The following is a 19168-nucleotide window of genomic DNA, read 5'->3' on the forward strand; positions in this document are numbered from 1 at the left end:
GCAGACAGGGCTTTCTCCCTGCTAGACAGGAAACTGGCATGGATTTTACACCACAAAGATGTGAAGGGCAAAGGACAGAAACCGAAGGCATTACCAGGGCAATCGTGATGGACAGGGCAGGTTGGAGAGGCAGAATGCTACAATGGATTACGGACAAAAGCATGCAGTGACCTACAGTGCACAGCTGATGCTAGAAAAGTCACCCTGTGTTCCACATTTTGTACTTATTTATACAAATCCCCAGTTGCATCCTGACTATGGAACTGAAAACTGAGCTAGGAAAGAGGCAAATGGTAGTACAGCTACTAGCATGGAATCAGCTTAGCCAGAGGCTCCAGCACCACCATCAAGGTTGGGGGGGGGGGGAGTTCCAGTTATTTCCTGCTCCTGCAAGGAAAACACTTGATCATAGCAAATGGTAAGGCAACCAGGAGGCAGCTGTTACAGGGTTCAGGGAAGGAGCAGAGCGAGAAAAATGCACCGTGACAAGCATATGGCAACTATCACACTACATCTAGCTCAGAAGAGGGCCAGTCCATGCAGTGACCTCTTTGGAAGAAACTACAGGGGACGCTCGGGTTGTGAATGTGATCCGTGCGGGAGGCACGTTCACAAGGTGCAGCGTTTGCAACCCGCAGCGTCGCGTCTGCAGATGCGCAAAGCACGATTTAGCGCTTCTGCGCATGCGTGAGCACTGAAACCCAGAAGTAACCCGTTCCAGTACTTCTGGGTTCGGCGTGGTGTGCAACCCGAAGCATCTGTAACCCAAGGTATAACTGTAAAGGGTGAATGGCTAAATCAGGGGTCAGCAAATGTTTTCAGAAAGGGGCTGGTCCACTGTCCCTCAGACCTTGTTGGGGGCTGGACTATATTGGGGGGGTGAACGAGTTCCTATGCCCCACAAATAACCCAGAGATGCATTTTAAATAAAAGGACACATTCTACTCATGTAAAAACATGCTGATTCCCGGACCATCCGAGGGCTGGATTTAGAAGGCGATTGGGCCGGATCTGGCCCCCAGGCCTTAGTTTGCCTACCCACGGGCTAAATAAACATTACATTTTGAAAACACAACCTTCTTCTCTGGAAATGTGACATATACTCCTACAACATGTATCAGCTCATGAATCAATAGCTATGGCTATCAAAAGTTCTAACATCCCTAATATCCTCATTATGATGTGATGATTCAGCCGAGATTAAATCTGCTTGTATATAACTAATTATGGCTATCTAATGTATAAATACAAATGGTGGTGTAATTAACATCTGGAATGTGAACGTGTTTTCTTAATTGTTTTTTTTTTAAGTGTGAACATGGTTTTAACACTTCAATGTATTTTCACACTTAAACGTCTTTTGTTACATATTATAATGTTGTTTTTGTAACTTTTCTATGTTTCCAGTGAAGGAAATCAGCCCCCAGGCATCACACGTGATGAACACGGCATGCATGGAACTCAGGGATGGGGAACCTGTGGTCCTCCAGATGTTGCTGGGACTCCCATCAGTCCCAGCCCACATAGCCAACTGGCAGCAGTGATGGGAGCTATAGACAAGCAACATCTGGAAAGCTGTAGGTTCCCCATCCCTGGTAAAACTGGACATCATGCACTATAGTGGGGGAACACGTGTCCCTTGACCTGTCTCCATATGGCTCTCAACCCAATTTCATAAGGTTGCTGCAGACCTCTGGCAAGAGCAATCTGTTCCTCCCCAGACAGCCTGCTGAGGGAGCAAAGGGGTGCCCCTTGTCACCTTTTAACTCAGTATAAGGTAGCTCTATATTACATAATTGGCAGGGTGTTGGCCTGAGACTGAGAAAACCCATTTCAATAGCTACACTTAAACATTTGGGCACCTGGGATGTTTTTCTGCCTCCAGGGGTCTAGGCTGTGCTCCTTGTCCTCATTCAGAAGCTCTGGAATGACTACTAGTTTGCAAGCAGAAGGTCAAAGATCAAACCTTGACATCTCCAGTTAAAAAGGTTCAAGTAGGAGGTGATGGGGGGAAAGACCCTCTGCCTGAGACCCCAGAGAGCCATTCGTATAGTCAGAGGAGACCATACTAGGCCAGATGGATCATTGATGGTCTGTCTCAGTACCATGTGGCTTCATATAGTCAAAACATATGTTCAAATACTTTGAAGAACCATGTGTTAAAAAAAACTACAAGCTGTGGAACAAGATGTTATCATTCCCCACACCAAGACAGAAACCCTAACTGAGTGGGGGTGGGGCATGGAGCAAGGGACTCTCCGTGGCATTTGCAGCCTGACTGGCTCCTGCTAGCTAGGAGGAATAAATGGAAGGCAGTTTTCCCAACTATGTTGGCTGCACCAACTCACAACATGCGCCCAAATCAGGTCCCTCACCAGGAACTGGACTGGCTCTGGCTCCAGAGGAGCCATTGCTCTGCTTCCACCCTATCATTGAAACACCCCATTGGGGAGTTTTATTCCAGCTACTACTGGCAGGAACACCAATGGCAGCAAATACTCCTCCATCATTTCCGTGGGGACAGAAAGGGCCTCCATGGTGGCCACGTTCCCCTGCCGGTGGTGTCAATTTCTAATCCCTGCCAGCAGTATGGATCAATGGTTAGGATTGCCCCACTCATTCCAGAGTATCAAAGCCTCTTCTCAAAGCTATGGTGAGATAAATACTGAGGGGCATAACGCATGGAAAGGAGCTGTTTGGACCAGAACTGCTGGCCCTTTATAAAGAAATGGGTTGTGTCCATAAGTAGACCCACTGAAATTAAGGAGCATGAGTAACCTAGGTCCATTGATTGCAATGAGTCTAGTCTGAGTAGAACTTAGTTGGCTGCAACCCAAAACCTGCAGCCTTTACAGTGATCAGGCAGTAACACCTGCCTTGCTTTGGCCTATTTGCATAAATAAGCTTCTAAGCACATGTTCCCTGCAGTTCTCTCTTTTCGAACTAGCTGAGTTGTGGCATACAGGTTAAATCCTCAGCTTGCATTCCTCAAGTTGCTAATTTAAATCCTACTGCAGACTCGGATATTGGCATATGGAACTCAGCATTGCCAGCACCCCCAATAATGGCAGCTGGAAATTTTCAAATGCCCAAAGCTCTAATCAACAAGACTGAGCAAAGAAGTATTGCCCCTTGGGATCGAAACAGGGAGGACAGTAGTGTTTAGTAGGGCAGGATATCTGCTACCTCATTCCAGTATCATGATGAGAATACATTCTGCTGGACCCCAGCAGGTCCAGGTGGTAGCTGCATTTACTTTTAAACAACTGCACAAGCATATCCTCTTAATTACAGAGCAGTTAGCGATGGATGCTTGGGTGGAGATTGTCATCCGTCACTTGTGGCAGGCTTCATTTCCAGAAACTGCCATTTTCTGGAGCTTGGGGCACTTGGCAGCAGGTTCAGTTCTTTGTTTAAAAGCTTCCATTTGGCTCAATCCCAGGCTTTGCTGAGCTGGGATAAAAGGTACTGCAACAATGAAAAAGCGTTTTGTAGCTGAAGAAGAACAGCATTCCAGTGTAAGTGGAGAGGCTGCTCTCACTGAGTCATGACGAAATACAAGCACAGGTGCTGCTACAGAAAGAGTTACAAGCAAAGGCTGCCCCCGCAGGGAAATGGCCAGCAGTGCTGGGCATTGATTGCCCTTCTCTCCTTGGATGGGTAGGTTCAAAAACACCTATTTTGTTAATTAAAATTGCTCAACAGTTGATTGCACAGAGAGAGCTGCATACTTTGCCTGCCATGTCTCTATGCAAGTAAAAAAACTACCTCTACATTTTATTACTATTTTCTCTTTTCTCCCCCAGTCAACTAGAAAGGGGGACAATGCACAGAGTCTGGGACTTCTGCCCAGTTGAAGGGCTTGCCCATGTGGATTGACAGCACAAGGGTTGCTTCTCAAATTGCCAGCTCTGTAGGGCCATGAGATGGCCAACTTCTCACACAGCATACTGCCAGGGAACCTGCCTTCCTTCACTCACTGTGAGCCCAGAGGATAAAAGACCACAGAATATGTGACCAGAATAAGCAGGGACATGATAATTGTACCAGCTAAATGCGTCCTGTTTACAAATCTATGCACCACAACAGGGGAACTCACACAGAGGCCCCGTGGAAGGGCCAGTGGCACAACTAACTCTGCAGGTGAACTTGCAGTTTCATTTTTAATTGGAAAGGGGGAGAACAAAGTATTTTCAAAGAATCGAATTCTACTGCTTAGACAGTAATAAGGCTAGCCAGTGCTATTTGCTTAGGATGTTCATTCAAGTTGCCCTTCGAGAATATCCAAAGGGTTGGAGCTTTGGAGCTAACATTTCTGCTTTTGTTAATCATGGGAGAAATGCCCCCCCCCCCTGCAAAGAGCACAACCTTCCCAGCATTTTCTTCCCTCATCCACACCATGCTAGTCGCCGTTGACATGGCTAAACATTTTACAGACTCCCTCATCCTGCCCTTTGGTAGCCCAGATGCTTCTGCTTCCGCTCCCTGTCAAATGCAACCCAAGAGTCACATCCCTTTGGGTCAATGTTCCAGGGGCCTTGTGACAGTGGTGGGGGGGGCAGAGGCAAAAGTGGGAGGAGCAACAGATGTAAATGTACAGTAGGCTAGTTTCTACACACACACTCACAAACCTCTCTCTATCCTCCATCCAGGCAGGGGAGAGGCATTATCAGAGTTCAAGGACACATCAGGAAAAAACACTCAAGGAGAATATGAAGTGCATCCAGTGAATGGTATGGCTGGGGGGGGGGAGTACAGTGTAGGGAGAGGCTCAAGGAACAGATAGAGAAGCTTGAAGGACTGTAGTTGGCCCCCAGACCTGAGGTTCCTCAGCCCTGGCCTATGCCATTAGGCAATGCAGCTTTGTTCAAAGGGCCACAGCAATGGAACAGGCCTTGGAGGCAGCAAGAAAGGAGGCATTCCTCCAGCAGATTGTGTTACTGCGCAATGCCAATAAAGTGCCATGCCTAAGCAGCATATGCACCACCCAGCTGGCCTGTGCAATCATCAAGAGCTAGCTAAGGCCCTTGGGCAGCTCAGGGAAGGGGCTCAGCCTCTTTGGTCAGCTGCTTAGTTCCCATGACTGTAAACTGAGCTGACAAGAAAGCATATCCTTATCACTAACCCTTCCCAGGTCTGCACATCACAAGAAGCCTAGTGTCTGTGCAATGGAAAAGGGAGTGAAGTAGAAGCAGAAGTACAGCAAAGAGTCCAGCTGCTGCTAAAAATATGCCACATTGTTTGGGGAGCCCAGGTTCAAAGGGATATGCAGCTATGACAATGCACACAAAGGTTGCGTGCGATATGCGATGAGTCAGATTGTAATAACAGCATGAGGAATTGGAGCAGGGTTAACCCACAGTCCTGATCAGAATCCTGATGGGAGCTTTCCTCCCAGTACAGATAAATCACAGTCAAGTCCAATCAGGAAAACAGCAGGAATAAAATGGAAAGGGGGGGGGGGAATCCCCTCTCCCACCATGCCATGGCCCCAATCTGGCTCAGGATCCCCTGTGCAGGTTATTTGTTCAAGAAAGACCAATTACACAGCAAATGTCACATCTAGCTTGGTCTTAAGCTCTATGAAGCAAGTATGGGATAAAGGTGCAGGAATCTATAGATCCCATCACTAGCTCTGTTCTCCAAAGCAAAGAGGTGGGGTTTCTCTCCATTTCAGCCTGCACTTTGTGTAATGCAACACCAGCTTAAACCTGGCTCTCTGCAGGATTGGTCAACTCAACATTATACAGTAAACTAGACAGCAATTAAAAGCTAAAGGGGGCCCACTCCTCAAAGGAATCATTTCAAGCAGAGCAAGCTGCAGTCCACTCTCACCACCAAGGCCTGAACTAGAAAGAACTTACGCAGAATTGCATATGTGTAGGACCGTCAAAAACAGCAAAAAACCAACAAACCACAGGTAATTCAAATTCTGCAAGAAAATGATCAATTCCGTGACATCTATGCAAATTAGCAATCACTTGTATATAGTTGCTTACTTTGCATATTCTATTCTGCTTCTGTTGGTCATACGAGAATAGAGCCATGGCAGGTAATGAAACCCTGGCCTTTCTCTCCCCCACCTCCTTGGCTTCTGAGATTTTGCCCACACACTTTCATGCCTATCTTCACAGTCACAAGGGCCAGAAATATGCTTCTTTCAAAAGCTGAGATTCTCAGGATACTTAATTCTGCACCGAATGGAAATTTCAATGTATGCACAGTAAAATTATGGAAGCGTTAAAATACAAAAGACTTGATCTGCTGCTGCCTCTTACTCGCATCCAAAAGGGCATGTAAATGAATTGACTCTACTCTACTACAACTCAAATCTCTGTTTGTCTTTACTTGCCATTATCTTGCCCTTATTGACTTAGTAAGAGGTGGACTACGTTTGTGCAAAGGAATCCAAGCCTCGTGGTTTCCTCTGGGAAATTGCTACAGTGCCCAACAGCAGCATTTCACAAATCTTCCAAGTTCTCCTCTAGGTCAGTATGGCAACAGATCCATTTTCAAGCAAGTCATATCTAAGCAGTTATTTTTGCAAAACATAACTTAAATGCACACCAAATAGAGCCTGTACCCCAGCACTGGCTGAACACATGCTTCGCATGTAGAAGAGCAAAAGTTCAATCCCTAACACCTCCAAGTTAAAGGATTTTTGGTATCTGAGCCAGGAAGGGCCTCTGCCCAAGACCCTGGAGAGATACCAGTAGTGAAAATAAACAGCACAATAGACCAATAATCTGAAACAGGACAAAGCAGGTTTTTTTAAAAAATCCCAGGACCATTCAAATGTCTTCTCTCTTGTAACTGCAGGCTTACCTTGACGTCTTGTTCAAGGCCGTGGATGAGCTCTCCATCCACCTGGCCAGTCTGTGCCACACGAAGGCTGCGCCGCTCTGCCTTTCGCAGACGGTATTGCAAGATGCGGCAGGTCTTACTGGCTTGGTCCAGTTGCTGCCGGAGCTCCTGTAGCTGGTAGACATCTTCTTCCATGTAGACATCTCTCATCTCCAGCATCTCAGCCCGCAATTCCTCAATCTCATCCTAAGGAAGAAAAGTACAATGGTCAAAGAATGAACAGGACAAGCGTTACAAAGCTTGCATGTGACGGACATCAGAAAAGAATATGACAAGGGAGTGAGGAGGGCAGTTAATACCTGTGTGTTTATATATTCTACACTGCTTCTCCACTATAAAAAGTCCTGAGGCAGCTTGCTTGCTTGCTTGCTTGATTTACCAACCACATTAAGAATCCTAAAACAAACTACTGTATGATCCAACAGAACAGCAGGGTCCTTCTACAAAGCTATTTATTATGAAGTAAAACCAGTAGATTAACGAACAAAAACAATACCCCTCACAGTTTAAAAGGCCATAGATGGTTTAATTAGCTAAAGGCCTGATTATAAATATGGTAAGTAGATAGATAAAATGTGGGTTGGGAGGTTTCAATGGAGAATCGATTTTTAAAACCCCTATTCTGAAGGGGCAAGAGAAAGAGTTAATAAGAACTACAGTTCCCTCCAACCCAAACTACCAGGGATGTGGACAGTGCTTTGCCCTGGACTTCTATATAACAGTAAATTATTCTTATACTATTATTAGAATAGTATTCTACTGGTTTACTGTTACTTCCTTTTCATCTATTTATAAGGGTGGGGGGAAAATAAGCAATTTGTGAATGCTTTAAAGCAACTACCTGCATTGAAGTAACCAATGCCGTCCTGACATGGGACTGTGAACATGTCAGAAAATGTTTCCACTGCAGCACTAAGAAAAATTCCTCCACGTGTCTGCACTACATAATTCAGAACATTTAGGCACCAAGCAACGGGTGAGATTAACAGCTAAAAAGCCACCATTTACAGGCAAAATGGGGTTTTTTTTTTTGCGGGGGGGAGAACTCCCTGTGTAAGACCACCCAGAACTAGAGTGCAGCCAAGCAATGGCAATCCAACTAATTAGCCCTAGGAGATTAGAAGCAAAGGCACTGAGTGCATAACATGCAACTCTAGGATAAAAGACTGCACAGCAAGAGGAAAGCTACAAAGCACCAGTCACAAGGCCCAAGATCTGTCTCCCTGAGAAATTGTCCTTATACTTGCAGCAGCATCCTTACTTCTGACTTTATACCAACAGTAACGTCAAAAGGGCTCTTGTCCTTTCTGGAGCTCCTGGTTCCCCAAATTAATAGGAAGTCTCAACTGCTCTGTCCCAGCTAGTAGACTGTAAACCTTGGCTCCAAAATGGCTCATAAAGTCATTAACAGCCATGATAAAAAAAATACATGACAAATCAGAAAATATATATTGTGCTGTAGAGAGGAAATACTTTTCCTTATGGATCACAAAGTTATTTCCTTCCTCTGTCTGCCCCTGAGTATCTTACCTGCAATGCTCAAGATCATGATTTTTTCTTGGAACTCATCTTATGATAAGAACTGGGTTTAATATATTGTACAGCTGCTTATCACACACAGAATTGTTTTGTTTTTTTAAATCAAGACCCATGACATGCTATATAATTGTCAATGATAGCACAGAGAAACTGTTAACTCTTCAGTACAATGGTATACATGCCTACTTCAAAAGTAAATCTCTTTTCATTTATTGGGGCTTACTCCTAGGTAAGTGGTTACAGGATGGCAGCAGAGGCATTGGTTTAGGATTTGCACTTGGGAAAACAGTGTTCTTGTACCTTTGATAGCTCTTCCTCCACAGTCAGGACCACCAAGACATAGCCGATTTCCCATGAGATTGTCAGGGTGGGTGGGAGAGAGGAAATTAGCAATGATTGTACTCTCTAATCTTCTGCTATGCCATGTCCCCCAACAGCCATTTTGTGTTATGCCATAGCCCCACAGCGGCCATTTTGTGACTGGCGCCCTCAGCACTCCCTCAAAATTCAAAATGTGCCCACTGGTCTTAAAAGGTTGCTGATCCCTATTCTATTTGATTGTATTACATTTTTTTTCTTTTGCCACGCCTGCTCCTGCATTATTCTGATGGTGGTACTCAAACTACAGATTTACTAACACATAAACAGAAATTTGCGATGACTAGCCATCAACTCCACAACCGTTATGTTAATAAATTTCCAGAAGTCTGCACCCTGAAGCAGTGAAAAAAGAAGCTCTTGTGAAAAGAGCCACTTCCCCAAGAAGGTGGTGTTTACCAGTATGGTTAAGAGCTCTGGGAATTCAAAAGATACCAAACAGCAACATGACACCTTGAATGCCACTGACATAAACTCAAGCAATGGGCAATAGCTCAGTGGTAGAACTTTGCATACAAAAGGTCACAAGCTGAATCCCCAACATCTTCGGGTAGGACTGGGAATGCCCCGTCTGAAATCCTGAAGAGAAACTACCAGTGAGCAAAGACAGTATTGAACTAGATGTATCAATGGCCTGGCTTAGTACAAGACAGTTTCCTATGTCCCTTTGGAGCACTGTACTCAGCCAATATACCCTTTCTAGGCTACAGAAATACAGTGGTACCTCGGGTTAAGTACTTAATTTGTTCCGGAGGTCCGTACTTAACCTGAAACTGTTCTTAACCTGAAGCACCACTTTAGCTAATGGGGCCTCCTGCTGCTGCCGCGGCGCCAGAGCACAATTTCTGTTCTCATCCTGAAGCAAAGTTCTTAACCTGAAGCACTATTTCTGGGTTAGCGGAGTCTGTAACCTGAAGCATATGTAACCTGAAGCGTATGTAACCCGAGGTACCACTGTATGCTGAAGCACATCTACTGGGGATGTGGCATTGTGGCAGTGGCATTCAAGAGTATAGAAACATCAAGCACCAGAATAGGAAACATTTCTCCAGTAACTGTGTTTCCAAAGTCAGAGCCAATTGCCACAATGTTGTACTTCCCTGATCCTGGAAAACCCAGAAGATCCACCCAAAGAATTATATACGTAAACAAAGTCAGTGAGGCAGAGAACATGGGTGCATGCCAGGGCCTCATGGGAGCCTTTCCAAGTGTTCTGGAATGGAATGGGAAGCAGAACAGCCCTGTGAAAGACTGAGCAGCCTGTGAGTAGCTAAAAGTAGGTTTGCTTCTGTCAAAGTAATATGAAATAAAAGCTTCAGAATACTTCAGCAGCTCTAGTGCACTAAGTTCTTTCAGTTCAGATTTAGTCAAAAATACTACCAGCATGCAGTGTCCTGGGCAGTGATGCATCTGGTATAGCTAATAATGGATCTATTCTTCCAGAAGTGGACTGGCTCCTGGCTGCATCTGATACCAAGCATGCTTGAAAAGGCAACAGAGCCTGAATTCCTAGCTTGCCAAGAGTCATGGTCAGGGCTCTTCCTCCTCAAGGAAATAGGCCTTGGAGCCTAATTTGCCCTCAGAATTAGCCTATAATATCCCTACCTCCCCAGGCGGGTGTCCCAGCACCAGAAAAGCCCATGACGGCAGTGGCCTGAAGAGGTCCCATTACTTTCCTCAGACTCTAAGCACTACAAGCTTAGAAACCTCAGCCTTGCCCATGCCACTCCTAAATACCTCCTAAAACTGGTTGGAACCCTTGAAAAGTAAGAGGCTTCACTCATCAGCAGTGGGGCTAGCTGGTGAGAGGGAGATTTTATTCTGGTTCAGTCTGGGTTTACTGGTTGTTGTAGCAACACCCAAGCCTGCCTTGCCTGACTTCCAGTATATAGGTGCTACTTGGACCCATCCAGGATGCTAACCACTATGCTTGTTTGCCTTTTGGACTGTGGCCTCTGCTTTGCTTAACTTCAATTAGCAAGACCTACCCTCTTGCTCTATCTGACTCTTGCCCAATCTGACTGCTTCCTGGGTCCTGAACTGGTACTGGTGAGCAATATGGAGCCTGACATCCCCTGTGTGCCTGGCACACAGTCCTACTTGGCCAAAAGCCTTTCTCCTGACTGCCTGGGACAGGAAATCCAATTGCCTTAGTACCCAGATCCCTAACAACAATGGGGCTGCAGAATATAGCCAAACATTTTAATACATAACTTTCAACTGAGGCCTGTTCACAGTGGGTTGTATTCATTATCTGGGGACAACATGGGCCATATGCAGGGCGTGGGGAGAAAAGAGGAGAACACCCATTGCACAGGCTTCCTCTAGTGCAATGGGTCAATCAAATGCAACTCAGTGTGTGTGCATATACACATTTTAAAGCATGTGGGGAAAACCTCCAGCCCAGAGCAGGCACCACATCTGCATATTCATAAACTAGTCAGGGGCTTCTGACTATGTTTTTATGGCTTTCTTTCATATTGTCCTATCTGTGAACAACTGCCTACTAAAGAATACAATAGTACCTCGGGTTACAGATGCTTCAGGTTACAGACTCCGCTAACCCAGAAATAGTACCTCAGGTTAAGAACTTTGCTTCAGGATGAGAACAGAAATCGTGTGGCGGCGGCGGAGCAGCAAGCCCCATTAGCTAAAGTGGTACCTCAGGTTAAGAACAGTTTCAGGTTAAGAACGGACCTCCAGAACGAATTAAGTTCTTAACCCAAGGTACCACTGTACTGGTTTGAAGGATTCTATTCTGTGGTTTCCCTATCAATTCCCTAAGTGGTTTTCAGAGCACCATTTCATTAAAAATTGACCAGACTACTCTCACATGTTGGTGCAGAGGTAAACAAAGCTCCCTTAGGAGTAGGTTCAGAAGTCACATTTTTGAAATGTCACACTACCCCAGCCTGCACAACTCTACCCTTTTCCACAATAAATGCCTCATGAACGCAACTGGATATTTAGTGAGAGCTCCCAGGACCCCTACAAGGAGTCCTGGTACCCAGTAAGAATACACACATACATAGTTTCACCAAAAGAAAGGTTTACCAAAGCTATTGAAGAATTTTACTCTTCTTTATGCAAGTATGGCACTATCAAAGCAGGCTTGAGACAGTTTGGGGCATAAAGTGAAATAACAAAATGACCCCCCCCCCCACTACTTAGCACTGTCACACTTCACCACAAAATCCTCATTTTGGATAGAAATCACTTTGAAATGAATGAGAGCTGCACAAGAGCGCATTAATGCTCTTTCTCAAGCTCTGGCTCATTTCAGTGAGGCTTGCAGAGACTATTGTTGACAATCAGTCACCTCACCATGGCCTCATCCTGGGCCATGAGCTGAATTATGAAGATGGTCCCTATAAACTAAAGGATAAATTCTGAACTCCATCAGTTGGTTCAATAATTCATCTCCTTTTCATATACACAACTAAACCTACTGCCTCCCAGGAGTGACATACTTCAACCAGTTCAGCAAAACTAGCACATCACCTTCCCTCATGAGGATCAACCATTAAAACATAAAACAGACCTGACAGCCTGGAAGAATAACTGTGAAAACTCCAGTATCAGAGGGGAACGCGCTGAACACAAAGAGCCTAGAGCGAGGGCACTTGAGAGAGAAAGGACTTATTTCTATAAATACTTTACAGGGAGATAAAGAGGAAACTGTGGGTGGGGATAGGATTCTCCTCAGTAGGTGGGAGGAACACCTAAACCAAAACAATGTTGTTCAGCTATAGGGGGGAAACTCCTTTCTTCCTATTGGACAGGTGTATGATGAATAAGCTGTGAAGACACTGCATTTCATTCAGAAGGCACAACATGAAGAAACCTGACTTGCTCCAGTTGTCTCTGGACTGCAACTAAGAAAAATGAATGGGACTTGATTTAGAGGTCCAACCAAGTAGTTTACTCAAGCCAAACTAAATTTTAGTTACACCACTAGTTATGTCTATGAATGGGAATTTTCTCCCCTCAAAATGCACAAAACAAGAACTATTTAGAAAGTTAATATCAATATAGTAACAATTTTCTTCCAGATGACCAACGCACCAGCTTGCCACTCTACCCCCAATCCAACAACACAGCAATGGGTTTATTCTGTATCATGCTCAATTTAGAACCATCTCCAGATGGCACAGACCCAGTCAAGTGACCTGGTCCTATAGAGCCTGTGGCCTGGCAGAGCATCAGATTTGATGGCTCATGTAGATAAAAGGAAATGAAAATCCAAAATCACTTCCACATACTGGTATCACAAAATAAGACCAGATGGTGCATGGGATAGTCTATATTGTAAGCTAAGGGATGGTATCAACTCCCTCTTGCTTGTGCTCTCCCCAGCCCCTCTGCCTATTGCTAGTAGCAACAGGGAATGTTGCTCATACCCTGGGGTTCAAGCCATCTGTTGCTCCCTGTTTCACTGGCAGTAGCTCTCCTACAAGAGGGCTGAGCTCTCTTAGCCACTTCTGGCTGGCCACATTCCCTACACCCCCTGGGAGACCTTCAGGCTTTTTGTCCATTTGAATTTGGAGAGTGAGAGCAGGTAGATAATTCCCCTCTAGCACTTCATGGATCAGTGGTTTATCTGCTTATGATGATCCACACAGGAAAGCCAATCACAGAATGGCACCCATTAGGAAGCCTTCCTATTGAGCAAGCAAAGAGGGTACACAAACAATGGCTTTGAAAACCTGCCTTCCGGCCAGCATGTCACATCCAATGATGAAATGAGGCATTATATTCAAGGGCACCAGAGGATTCAGAGTTCTCTGCAATATCCTAGCAAACTGCCATCACAGAACACTCTTCCTCACCCGACTCCTTTTAAATTAAGATATGAAAAAGAACAAGAAAGCTGCCTGAAAGCAGCATCCCAAACTAGTTAAAGGCACACACACACAAACAAACCAGTTCCACATGCATATTTCATCTTGTTAATCACCACTGAATAACTTATTTAGTTAAGGCATTAGTACCATTCAGCAAGAAGGGACGCGGGTGGTGCTGTGGGTTAAACCACAGAGCCTAGGACTTGCCGATCAGAAGGTTGGCGGTTCGAATCCCATGACGGGGTGAGCTCCCGTTGCTCAGTCCCTGCTCCTGCCAACCTAGCAGTTCGAAAGCACGTAGATAAATAGGTACCGCTCTGGCGGGAAGGTAAACGGCGTTTCCGTGCACTGCTCTGGTTCGCCAGAGGTGGCTTAATCATGCTGGCCATATGACCCGGAAGCTGTACGCCGGCTCCCTTGGCCAATAAAGCGAGATGAGCACCGCAACCCCAGAGTCGGTCACGACTGGACCTAATGGTCAGGGAAAAGAATGCACATTTGGATCAGAGAATTCCAGGGGGCAGGATGTCTAAGCACACAGTTTGAGGGGTGTCCATTGTTGAAAAACACTTCAGAAAGAAGATTGCTTCTGAAAAGAAACCTACATTGTCTGGGGATCACTGCTATTGCACAAAGCCTCTCTCAGCAAAAATGCATTGCATGAACCATGATCAGGTTTCAATCGGCAAGTATAATTAAAGGCCATACTGTCTGTAATGATGCTTACCTTCCTTTGAAAGACACTATTATAAATGATACTTATATCAAAGCAGAGTCTGGTACTGTAAAAAAAAAACAAAAAACCCCACACTAATAAGCAGAGCAATTCAACTCATCATTCTAGAAGCCTCAGCATCAAAGCATTGCACCCAGGTATTTATTTCTAGGGAGGAAGTGGGTGGAGAAACCTCTGTTCGGACAGCTGCAATGAACAACAAAAGAGGGGAGGAAATTGTTACTGGGCAGAGTTCAGCCTGAACATGCAAAGAGAACTCCAGAAGCCAGACAAACCTCAAAAAGAACCAGGACTATAGCAAAAAACAAAAAAAACCCAAAAAAAAAAAACCCTGCCAAACGATTAGTTAAAACAGGTTGCCTGAGCAATAAGATAGGGACATAGGAATCTGCCTTCTACTAAGCCAGAGCATTGGTTCATCTAGCTACACTGGCAACTGTTCTCCAAGGATTCAGGGAGAAGTCTAGGAGTGCAACTATTAAAGACTATGTAGGCAGCCAGAAATAAGAGGACTTTTTTTCAGCTGTGCAACCCCAGTTGTGCAACTACCTCCCCTTCATCATATCAAGTCTTGCTGGTGTCAAAACGTGGATGCCCAAGAACAGTCTTGGGAACTGCATCTGTTACAAGGTGCCATTTAATGAAATTAAAATTTCCACCAGGTCAAATCCATTAAAGGAAAGCAACTCCGCTGCATTTTAGTAGGTGATATTTTTGTAGCCCTTTGCCCAGTTTTTATGAAATGGAAGAATCTTAAAAGTATAATACTGTACACATGCAAGTAGTCAGACATGGGGTAATGAGGAACATACACAGCAGACAAAGAAGACTTGTTTTGGAAGAGGTAACGAAGTATTTGGCGAGCAAATAAGACATATTGACTGGATCTGCACTTTGGAGGCCTATATTAACAGTTATTGCAAACTGGAATGGATGCTGAAGAACTCGAAACCCTCTCAGCTACATATGAATTTGAGTAGAGGTGTCTAGGACAAGAGCTAACCTTGGTTCAAAATGTATTCTTGCTTCTCAGTGAAAAGTGGGAATATTCAGCTTTCAAATAGAACAGGGATGCAGAACCTGTGGGCCTCCAGACATTGTTGAACTCCCAACACCCGTCAGCATGACGAATAGTTAGGGATGATGGAAGTTGTAACCCAACAACATCTGGCTGCCACAGGTTTCCCATTTCTGCTGTAAAGTGTACTGTTCAATTGCAGCCTTCATTAACCATAAAAGTACCAGCCTACAATTAGATATAAATTTCTCCCTGTAACTGTATTTTCTTTTGCAGCTGCTATGGAACAAGGACTTTTCATATTTGTATACAACATCCGATGCAGCTGTACAACACCACTAGTAATTTCCCTTTGAATGGTGACTGTATGCTTACATGCACACTATTTTAGGACGGTGGGTGGCACAAGGAATGGTACATGGAGTAGCAGTTCAATACTCATAAAGGATGCTTGTATGCAGAAGGCTAATGACTTCATGTACTAGCAATGCCAGAATGAATCTTATATCTATTGCTAACACCTACTGTTCTGCATACCATTGCCCTTCAATGATACATTGGAAGGGGGCAAAAAAAACCAAACCGCCCTCAGTATAACTCCTAAGACTGGTGCTTCCTCCAGTTAAATCAAGAGTCCACCAACAATCTCAACATGTGTTAGGGGAGACCCAAGAAAATCTCTAATAAGAAAAATATTTTTTTTTAAATGTGTTTGGGGAAAGGAGAAGGGACTTTTTAAATGGCGGCACCACTATTGTTGTTTGTTTAAAATTTTACCAAGAACCTTTCTGTCAGGGAACTGCCATCGGCTCAGAGGCAAGAGATAGAGGAGCAGTTGTGTTACAGAGAGCCTCCGAAAATCTTGCGAAGCAGTTCCTCTTCCAGCGAGGAGGAAAGCCCCACCTCCAGTGGAGAAGAGGTAGAAGGACCAGAAGATGCTAGAAAGAGCCTTAACACCGCGCCTGAGCAAGCCAGAGAGGAGGGAAGCACGCCCCTGCCAACACCCATCATGTGCAGTAGTTTGAGGTGCAGGGAGGGGCAGAAAAGGCTGGGGGTGACGAAACTTTTATGTTGGGGGAGGTACAAAAACAGACTACTCCTGGATTCTGCTATCGATTGAGCCAGACATGAACATATGACGCTCTTCACTGTAAATAGTTTGCACCAAAATAAAGCCTGTAACCAGGAGTCCTGCCTGGTTACTCTCAAGCAACTGCAACAGCCATCTGACACTTTCCAAAAACATTTTCTCAACAGAATTGTTTTCAAAACCATTATAAAAAAGACCACAGTAAGGCTGAATTTCTATATCCACTAAACAGAAGTAAACATCATAGAATTCAGTGGCACTTATTTCTGAGTAGCACTCCAAGACATTTAAAAAAAAAAAAAACAGTTCACTTAAACTATGTAACTTCCTCTAAAAGAAGTATGTCAAAGCCTGACATTAGAATTCAGAAAATCATCATCATCATCATCATCCAGATGAACTTTTCTTAGACATATATCTGCTTCCTCACATTGATTTCTATTATCTCCAGACCCTTGGTCAACCTAGTCACCCTCCTCTTCACACCTTCCAGCTTGTCAATATCATTCTTAAATAGTGGTACCCAGAACTGGACATGGTACTCCATGGGTGGTCTGACCAAGGCAGAGAATAGGGGTTGCTACCTATGGGAAGCCCACAAGCAGGACCTAAATGCAATAGTCATCTCCCACTTGTGATCCCCATCAACTGGTGTTCAGAGGTATACAGCCACCCACAGTGGAGGTAAAACATAGGCATCATGACTGGTAGCCTTACTCTCCATGGATCTATCTAACCCTCTTTCAAAGCCATCCAAGTTGGCGGCCATCCACTTTCTCCACACCATGAATAATTTTATACATCTCTGTCATGTTCCCCTGACTCACCTTTTTTCTAAACTTAAAACTGATTACTTGTGGCTGTCCTGAATCTCAGGCACAAGTCTCTCTCAGTCCTGTATCCTGAGATCCTTTTAGGTAGAGATGCCAAGGATTGGATTTTGGACCCTATGAATATGAAGCTTGTGTTCTAATGCTCAACCATGGCTCCCAATTGCAAAGAAAAATTTCAAAAGTACTTCAATTCTGCCTGTCTCATATTTTTAGCACCCAGTATTTTATTCTCAAATGATATTAAGTGATACTTCTCACTGCACCCTATGCAGAGAGCAGCAAATTTATTCAAGAACCTTATTGCCATTAACAATTGTGCTTAACCCTTAAGAAACATTTATAACAAGACTTCCTTATTTAAGAGTTTACAGCAGAAACTCTCATATTGGTGTTGCAAATATTAAAACCTATTTATGGATGCATGCCCCTAAAGGTATTTTAACATATTAAACTACTGCTGCAGGGAATATCAATCTACTAATCAGATCCTGAAACAGCTGTATACAAGAGACCTACCCAGAATCCTGAGTCCTTCTCCACTAGACAAAGCTTGTTTTGCCCTAGCATGTGCTGCCAAAGGGGTCAATAGGAGGACACGCTAGGAAGGGTTAGTACAGCAGCCTTAGATTGACTGTGAGATTGGGTGCGATCCAAAATGCCAATAATAAATCCATCAACCTGTCTACAACCCCAGCTAGACAGCCCTATAATTCTAATCTGTAAATCGCTACATCCAGTGCACTTTTTGGCAAATAAATGGACCACAATAAACTTTATATGCACAAGCTATTTGGAAAGAAATGGACAGGAGCAAAGGAAGTAGGTAAGTTCTACAAACATCAATTGGGCTACAATATCTGGCTTGCATCAACAGCTGCTGCCCCAGTATATATGCCACAACGTTGTTAAGCAACAGACAAGCAACAGTATTATAAAAACCCAGAAATCTACCTGCTTCTAAAAGAGAGGGTACTTTCAGGGGGTACTCAAGGGTACACAATACTGGCACTGCTTTTTTGGGGAGGGGTTAAAAATTGTGACACCTACTGTAGCAACTTTGTGATGAATACCAGCACCTATTTTTCTAGAAGAAAAGCACTGCCAGTTAAGAACAACATTGCATTGAATGGGCTAATAAATAAACCAGTCCTAAATACCCTGAACCATGACAATGTTTAGACTGAGCGGCAGCCTAGATAGAATCTGACTTGGAGGAGGAACCAACCAGATCAGAAGAGTCAGAGACACCAGCAGCAGAAGTGCTGAACCTGGACCCAAATTCTAATGCAGAGTCAATGCCTCAACCTAAAGCCTGCTGAACCAGAGTGACACCTGAACTACCCCCTTCCAAGACAGCATCCTTCAAATCAGATTCCTCTGAGGGACTAGCCCCACCACATCAATGGCAAGAAGCTCCCTGATGTATTCTTCACCACTGCAGGCAACATGCTAGGCAGGAGTTAACAGAGGAGTGTTATACAGTATGGGGGGGGGGGGTTCTGGTGCTGGCAGTGATCCAGCCAACCTGGGGCAGGGAGGAGGCAAGAGACACTGGGAAGTCTATTGCACCAAGACCCACCTGGAAGTGGCCCAAGGCCCATTGGTGATCCCAATTAGAGGACACACCAGCCAGGAAGCTAAACAGGAACTTAATATTGTCTCTCTCCAACAAGAACAGAATAGCAATATGAAACCCAGTGTCCAGTGCTACTACCCACAACCCCTTTCAGTTTGTCTACTCCTCAAGAAGAGAGTGGAACCTGGGAGAAGGCGTCAGGCCCAGAAGCACATGTGGGTTTGAGTTTGAGAGTTTGGATTTGATATCCCGCTTTATCACTACCCGAAGGAGTGGCTAACATTCTCCTT

The 19168-nt window shown here is 44.5% G+C and overlaps 1 protein-coding gene across 4 annotated transcripts in view; it reads right to left on the bottom strand.

The window, feature by feature from the left end:
• The window catches only part of MTCL2 (microtubule crosslinking factor 2), an 85454-nt gene that overhangs the window by 54249 nt on the left and 12037 nt on the right, over positions 1-19168 (bottom strand). For all 4 annotated transcript variants that reach the window (XM_081864718.1, XM_081864719.1, XM_081864720.1 and 1 more), the window contains exon 2: positions 6826-7050. In XM_081864718.1, the coding sequence (XP_081720844.1) occupies positions 6826-7050 (225 nt within the window). The remainder of the gene's footprint in view (positions 1-6825; positions 7051-19168) is intronic.

The sequence above is a fragment of the Podarcis erhardii genome (assembly GCF_964252035.2).
Source record: "Podarcis erhardii genome assembly, chromosome: 6".
NCBI classification, from domain to species: Eukaryota; Metazoa; Chordata; class Lepidosauria; order Squamata; family Lacertidae; genus Podarcis; species Podarcis erhardii.